We start from the raw sequence: 8,351 nt of genomic DNA, 5'->3' as shown, positions 1-8,351 counted from the left end.
GGGACGGGTGTGTCATCGACGGGCAGGCCAGGGGCGAACAAGGGCACGCGTCGCGACCATTCACGCGTGTCTGTTTGGCCGCAAACGCGGCCCAAACTTGGGCCGAGAATGGGTTGAAAGCGGACAAAAAACGAATATTTGTCTATTTACTTCCACGCGTTGGCCGTGGTTTCTATCCGTTTACCTCAAAAGGACGTGGGCGGACGGTCTGGGATCGTGCGTTGGAATTGGCCTCATGTTCCGAATAAGAAAAGATTGTATCACTCCACGCATGCACGCACGCGCGCACGATGAAAACTAGACATTTACATGTACGGCAGCAGTGATGCATGTCTCTCTTCTTTTCACCGCACACCGCACACAGCACACAGCACACAGCAGCTTCTTGCATGCATGAGTCGGATGGATCGGACGGCTCCCATCAATCCGCTACAGCAACGAGCACCCACGACACGTTGGGCCCGGCGTGCCAATCTGCCGACCGATCAACAGCGGATGGCGATGCATCACTTGTCTATTTCCCTCCAGGGAATTCTCACCTCCACTGCTTCCCTGCATATTTTGGACCTCTCAACACTGGGCCCCACCCACTAATAACCAAGAAAAAGCAATAGAGAGAGAGAAAAAAAAGAGACAAGTGACTGCAACAGTGATGAATTGTTCTTCTCGGGAGCCGGGAAAAACTTCTCTGGCTAGCAGCCGGCCTCGGGATTCTGACCGCCCACTAACATTTCTTTTTGCTTATCTAGAGTATAGTTTGCTGGTTTAGATCGATCGAGCGTTGTACTAGAGCTGTACGAGCCGATGCTTTGCTATTTAGAGCATCACGAGTGCTGTGGTCCTACACTACATGGATTCTAGATCTCGTAGTCGCAGGACAATTATGTGCATGTAATGTGTACTGTAAGATTCAATCGACAACGTTCTAATCACGAATACATGCATATGCATGTGTGCCGGCTTCCAGTATTAACCAGTAGTAGTAGCAAGCACTTCTTCAGTCAATGTACATATGGACGTGAAAAGATCCTGCAACTATAAGTATGTACATCTGAGCGAATGCCCGGCCCTATGTATAACACGTTGCACACAGCCAAAATGAAAATGCCATTTATTGAAGAAAAAGTATGTACATCTGTAAGACCAGGTGCGCATAAATTCTCAATATGTACTACAAGTAGGTTGCAGTTTTTGTTTTGGGGGAGAACGTGCTCCTTAAAATACTCCTGTAACTACCGAGTTTTCTTTCTAAGATTGGTTATGGTGGGAGTAACTTCAACAGTAACATATAGTCCAACTCTGCAAATTTGCCTATACGGCAATAAGTTAATAAGGAGAGAGAAAATTTTAGTGACTTAGCTAGTTACCATAATATCGCATATCCCAATATAATATGAGTCTATAACTTAATAAATGAAGCTTTGCATGACACCACATTTAGGCTGGTCATAGTGGGGAGTAACATATACTAGTATCATGCATACGATATTAGTGTATGATATTACACCCATAATGCATAGTATCATAAACTAGTACTGTATCATAGATGGTCTCATTATTGCCATGCATTACACATAGTAGCATACTATTTATTATAATACGATATCTATCTATGTTACTATGACCCTCTCTCTCTTCTTTAATTGTCTGCCACATAAACATGTTTATGAGTCTCAAGTATATGATATTAGTTATGTTACCCCCACTATGGCCAGCCTTATGTTACTAATATCTACTATGAAGGTAGTAACATAGCCAAGGATCATGTGTGCTCCACTATTTTAGTAATAACATTCTCATTTCAATCAAACTGGGCTTGAAAGCTTTTACTAGTAGAATTATGTGTGTTTCTCTTGTTGTATCCGCAACAAGAACACACAACAGATTACATTCTTCCCTAAATGCTTCTGTTGCCTCTACACACAACAGATTATTACACAACTTACCCTCAGCCTTATGTTTTCGGGTCTATACAATATTGTCAAATAGAAAGAAGTTTTCGTTGCACCTAAAAAAGCATAGATGGTAAAGTTGTACAAAATGTGTCTTATATGTCTTTTCTGGAAACAAGGAGCCAATTCGACATGTTGTAAATGTCAGGGTTGCTAAGATCTTGCCACGTTTTATTCATAAAGCGTACCCAGTAAGTATTCTGGATTAGTCCGGCAACCACTTCAATAGTGGAAGAAGATTTTCGGCACAAGTGTGGCGGCACACAAATTATTAGATGTCGATTGTTCGCGATTCGAAAACTGGTTTGGTCACCTTAGATGGGGTCCATTCGTGCAGCTTTTCTTAGCTTCCGGTGGCTCAACCCATCCCACATCCCATGCCTTTTCTTTTGACTTTTAAATTTGAACTGATTATATCTTTTGAACCAAAAATCCAATTTATATTCCGTTTTCGTATCCATGTTTTTTGTGATTAGGGCTTTCAAATAAGATCCGTATTGAATATGTTTTGACGAGTTTTTAAAACTTCGTTAAGTTCCAACCTCTAAAACTTGCAAGCTAACAACAAAATCGCAAGTTTCAGAAATTGAAACTTAAAATTTGGTGTTTCCCACGTGCAGAATTTGACTACTTTGCAGATACGAGGCAAATCGGGCGGCTGGACATGTTTCAACTACTAAACTTGATAGGAATGATGATAAGTTAGTAAATTTCAAAAACTAAAACTTAAACCCTAAGCCCTAAAACCAGAACCCTAAGAGCGTATGTAACTTGGTAAAACTTAATGTTACGACTATCAAATTTTAATATTTGAAACTTGGATTGTTTTTAAATTGTCGAAATGTATTCAAGATTGGTCTTGTTTGAAAGTTTTTGTCGCGATGAAAACAAATATGTAACCGAAACTTAATTTTAGACTTTTGGTTCAAACTATAAAGTAGATTAAAATTGGAGAGACATGATTGAGGACCATGGTTCAGCCGAACGTATGGTCTATGCCGTACGATTTAACATTCTATTGCTGGAGATATGCCCTAGAGGCAATCATGTATGATGATATTTCCTATATGTTTATGAATAAAGCTAGTCTTTGGACATTATCAATGATGTGTATCAGCAAGTACGTGACTTGTTTGTGGGACTATGCATTGTATGATGACTGTCCTAAAAGGTCCCCAGTCGAAAGGGCTGTGTGGACGCGGAGCCGACTAGACTAGCATATGACACTGTCGATGGCTTGGTCTCACTAGCCATGGAGCATTGGATGCTAACCGGATAATATGGACTTGAAAAGGTCTGGTCGGATTCGACGTAGTCGGATCCAAGTCGAGATAAGGTCCGAGTCGGACAGACCCAACTATGAGACGCAGCGATATGTCATCTGTGAGTCTCTAGTACAAAATACGTTCTATGTCCTAAGACCTGAGCTGACGCATCTACTCGGGATGGTGACAGACTTGCTTTGGGCTGACCAAACGCTACTCCATGACTGGGTAGTTACAAAGGTAGGTTTTGGGTTTGTCCAGTACCATGCTGCAAGACATGGTCGAGCAAGATGGGATTTGCCCCTCCGATCAGGAGAGATATACTCTGGGCCCCTCATGTGATCCGACCAGGATAAGCATGGCCATGCGACAAGGATTATGAGATAATCCGGATTGTGGTCGGCATCACTGGAACGAGAAAAAGATCGGGCTAGCACAAGGATGATAGTCTCGCCCTGAGCCCGACAACATATATCGTGCGGCAAAGGGAACAGAAGTGTGACACGTTGTACAGGTTCGCCTAACCAGTTTCATAGTCTGCTTGGTGGTCGGCACGCCTTGCTAGAGGCCGCTACCAACCGTACAGGTCGGAGGTTATCCGAACTGTGACCAAGCCGACTTGAACCTAAGGGGTCGCGCGCTTAAGGGAAGGAACCTACGAGGTCGGTTCGTAGGACACTGGTTGAATGTGATCCGAACTGGACTAGGAACGTGACCGAGTAGACTTTGGGCCTTAGGGTCCGCGCGAGGCCCAAGTGTTGAGCCTGCGACGGACGCCTATATAAAGTGGAGGTGCGACACACTCATGAAGTCGATCGCTTCGGCTATGCGACTAGGGTTTGCATGTGTTGCGAATAGCCACCTCCACTCGCCGCCGACTGTGTGATCGGACCTAGCAGTCCGCCACACGGTGTTCCTCCTGCACGCGCGGATATTGTTAGAGGCGGTGCACTTGCGCCGCTCCGGGGAACTTGTACGTGGAATCGGACGACCGGCTGTTCGAGGGAGATCGGACGAGGAGGAGACGATCCACGCGGACGCGTTGCCTCAACTCTACTTCCGTTGCACGGCACTGCGCGTCTAGTGGTAACGATTTGTGATCCATCTCCCGTAGCATGTTCTTGGTTGTTCTGCGTGTAGGAAATTTTAATTTGCAGCCGACGCACCCTACCGTAGAGCCCAACACCTATCACATGTGGATCTGTGACATGCATGTCAACAATATTTTTTAATCAACCATGCATGAATCCTCATGAATAGACATGCATGTCAACTGCATTTTTTAATCAACCATGCATGGATTCTCATGAATAGTGTCTGGAAATCAATGGTGTCGAGCATAGGTTCGGCTGAAGGTGAACCTATGGTTCCGTATAACATTTTCGTTAAAATTAAAAGGTGAACCGAAGGCATGGGAGAAGGGGTGGATGGCGTATACAACTCTGGCAAAAGCTGCAAAGAGTATGCATGAATAGACCCCGCTGTACAGTATTCAAAGCCTTAGGATTAATCAAGTTTACGAATTTTAAAGCAATCGAACAGCCGGGCACGATTGGGCAGGTACGTGCCCTGCACTTGCATGTCGCTTCGATTTCCGATTGAATAGGGTGCATCCTATGTTTAAAGTTCAACTCCTGGCGGGAGTTTGTGCTTTATTTTGGGCAATATGAAATAGTCACAGTGGTAATGTTTTTGACAGACAAAAGCTATCCATTTTTGCTCGCCATCTACATAGCAACTTACTGAATCCTATCTCTGCCGGGCGAGGGGTTGGGCGTCCACGGTCTGTAGGCGAAACCTATGAGAGATAGTCCCTAGGAATCTGTTCAACAGATTTGAAGGGCGACCTAATAATAGGATATGTGACGCATGAGGCTTCATATTTCTTGTTTATGAGCAGTTGTAATATACCCTGCCTAGTCTTTGCCCTCCTGGCCTTTGGTTTTTCTATTTAGACATTATATATAGTGTAAATTTTGCAATAATTAATTAAGAATCATGTGCATTGATCAATGCAAATGCCTGTGCTTTGAGCCCTATTTCGAAAAGAAGAAAGAAGTCCGCCCTAAAACCAGGCAAAACGCAGCACATATACAAATAGACAGTGCGCCAGTCAATTCAAAGGCAATAACATCAATCAGAATGACAACAACAACTCCCACACATAGCTTATACGCTATACTCATACACGTGCACATACAATACCCACCCCCACTTACACACTAAAACGGCTTTTACAGTACAAAGCTCAGATATGGCACCACATGCAATAATACATAACACACGCAAATTCAGCAACGCAAACATCATCAGTATTTTTTTCCCTTCGAAACCTAACAATCTGTAGACATTTTTGGAACTTAACTAACCATTCCGGCAAAAAAAAACTTAATTAATTAACCATGGGTCTGATCTAGTAACACTGTAGTATGTGCGCGGGAGCTAGCAGGTAGCATGCAGACGCGGCGCTCGTGGTCCGCGCTGGGCTGCTATATAAACTGAGGTAGGCTGCGTGCGACCGCTTCCCTCTCTAGCTACTAATCTTGCCTTGTCGTGCTGTGCTGTGCTGTGCGGAGCTGAAAGGAAGGAAGGAAGTGTGGTAGTATCACCATCAGCTCGCAATAATACCTGCACGCCCATTTTGTTGTGTAGCCCTTGTCAGCGAACCTCACAGCTGAAAACCCCACCCACCCCGGCCCCTTCCCCCTCTCCTCCCCATCCCATTCCCACCTCCATCCATCGATCGATCAGTCTTTCCTGCGTGCGTGCTTCGTCTCTAGCAGCCGCCTTTGCGCGTGTTGATCTGTAGACGTACGGGGGTGAGGGAGGAGGAGATCAATTCATGGCTGGCGCGGGCGGGGGGGCTGCTGCGGCTGCGGCTGCGGCGGTGCAGCCAGCCGCCGCTGCTGGCGCGGGGAGGAGCAGCTCTTCGTCGGCCGGAGGCGGTGGCACTGGCGGTGCCGTGGCGGACCCGCGGGCGGAGGCGCTGCGTTGCCCACGCTGCGACTCGGCCAACACCAAGTTCTGCTACTACAACAACTACTCGCTGTCGCAGCCGCGCCACTTCTGCAAGGCCTGCAAGCGCTACTGGACGCGCGGGGGCACGCTCCGCAACGTCCCCGTCGGCGGAGGCTGCCGCAAGAACAAGCGCTCCAGGAGCAGCAACGGATCAGGGGGCCGGCCGGGCTCCTGCGCCGTCGTCGCCTCCACCAACGCCGCTGCCGGCGGCATCACGTCGTCTACCTCCATGTCGCTCCCGCCGCCGGGCTCCCTCTCCTCGGCGCTGGGCCTCCACGGCCACGGGAGCAGCTCCCTGGCCTCGCTCCTGCTCGGGAGCGGCGCCTCAGGCGGCGACCACCTCGGCCTCTTCCACGCCATGCAGTCGGTCGTCTCGGACGCCACCGCCTACGAGATGCACCAGCAGCACCAGACCCAGGTGGATCAGCTGCTGGGGCTCGGCTACGGCGCCGGCGACGCCAACGGCTCGCAGATCCACATAAAGCCCTGGCAGCAGCACCTTCAAGACGGAGCTGGCGGTCTCTTTGACGGCTTCTACGCGCCGCTGCTGTCCGGCTCCATCGTCCCGGGACTGGAGGAGCTGCATGTGAAAGCCGAGGCCACCGCCGGCGAGCACCACCACCACCACCACCAGAAGAAGGCGACCGATGGGGATCAGCAGAGCTGGGATCAACATCCGACGTCGTCGTCTAACGTCGAGGCTAACATCATGGCCTCGGACGCGCTCATGGCCGCCGCCGCCGCGGCGTCCATGAACCCGGCGGTCAGCAACGCTGCCACGGCGCCGACGTCCTCCCCTCTCATGTACTGGGGCAACGGGAACATCGGCGGCTCGCCTGCAGCGTGGCCAGATATGGCCAACTGCGGATCCTCCATTGCAACCTTCTTCTAGCCGACCGTCCAGCGAGTCTCGAACTCTCGACGTACGGACTCGTTGCCGCTGGTCGTTAACTTGTCGATTTTTCTCCTCCATTTTTCCGGTTAACTCTTTCCTTGACTAAAATAACATGTAATTTGTGGGGGGGAAAGCTAAGATGAGAGAGAATACTCCGGGTAGCTAGAGAGGGAGACGATCTCGGAGTCGGAGGTCAGAAAGCAGTGATCCAAAAAGAATCATAGGGTTTGTTCTCTTTCGCCGATGGAGAGATGGATCCACCAGTCCAGTCCAGTCCATGTTCTTGTGCGGCGTCGCCTTCAATCCATAATCAAGAAGACGAGGGCATGCATGCATAGATCAACGCGGAGAAGAGGGAAGCACGCAAGCAAGTGTAAGTCTAGACACTCCTGGCTATACTGCTTGATTTGCTGCTTCTCCCTCTCCTTGGGTGTTTTGTATATAAGGCATATGGTGTAGGTGTGGGGAGGATATATGAGAGCTAGCTAGCAATAGCATGCAGCAGCAATGGTGGTGCAAGTAATGAGCCTCTCTCTCTCTAGCTTTCTCTCTCATCTTGGCATTTTAATTAGTGTGTTTAATTGGTTACTCCAATTTGCCAACTCTCGTTAGATGTATAAGTTAATACTAGTACTCCTCTCGTGGAAGCTTAATTAGAGAACTGTTTTTGAGTTCTCAAGCATTGGTCACCTTTTTAAAGGGTTTCTTCTTCCTTTCTCTCTTTCTCTCTCTTCTAGAGTGGATTTCTTTCATTTTTCTTGGGGTTATCTTTTGTTCAAACTCTGTTGTACCAGTGATGACATTGTGAGTTATGAGGAATTAAACTGGTACTGTTGTCCTGATGATGGTTCATACAAGTCCCCATATATGTGTGTGTAAGTAAGAATGAATACTATATGCACGCATTCTATCAACTTGCTAGCTATAGTTACTTCACTTTTAGTGCATGGATGGATGTCTCACTTTTGGTCATGTGCAGCAGCTTTAGCTAGCGAGCTTTAATTCGCGCTCCCTCTTGTGGATGCGCGAGCGAGCGCATGATCAGATCTTTGAATTCTGTGCATTTTGGGAGAGGGCTGTCTTATTTGTGAAGGATCGATCCATCGTAGGATTCCCGCATGCAGTGCCACTCATGCAAGTTAGCGTTATCATGTTTCTGTGATCAGAAACTTTTATGCCCACGTTTGCAGATAGACGGCGAGGGGTAAAAATACGGCTGTT

At 47.7% G+C, this 8,351-nt stretch overlaps 1 protein-coding gene across 1 annotated transcript; it reads left to right on the top strand.

The window, feature by feature from the left end:
• Positions 1-5,755: 5,755 nt before the first annotated feature.
• Positions 5,756-7,982, top strand: LOC123044711 (dof zinc finger protein DOF5.8). The gene has a single exon (XM_044467545.1). The coding sequence runs from the start codon at positions 6,060-6,062 to the stop codon at positions 7,125-7,127; it is 1,068 nt and encodes a 355-aa protein (XP_044323480.1). The 5' UTR covers positions 5,756-6,059; the 3' UTR covers positions 7,128-7,982.
• The last annotated feature ends 369 nt before the right edge of the window (positions 7,983-8,351 follow it).

The sequence above is a fragment of the Triticum aestivum genome, chromosome 2B (genome assembly GCF_018294505.1).
Source record: "Triticum aestivum cultivar Chinese Spring chromosome 2B, IWGSC CS RefSeq v2.1, whole genome shotgun sequence".
In the NCBI taxonomy this organism is placed as follows: domain Eukaryota; kingdom Viridiplantae; phylum Streptophyta; class Magnoliopsida; order Poales; family Poaceae; genus Triticum; species Triticum aestivum.
The sequence above is the reverse complement of the archived record's forward strand: the minus strand, read 5'-3'. Positions and strand labels throughout refer to the sequence as shown.

Excerpts from the sequence above, each read along its gene's own strand:
- LOC123044711 (XM_044467545.1), top strand. The coding sequence starts at position 6,060 with ATGGCTGGCGCGGGCGGGGGGGCTGCTGCGGCTGCGGCTGCGGCGGTG.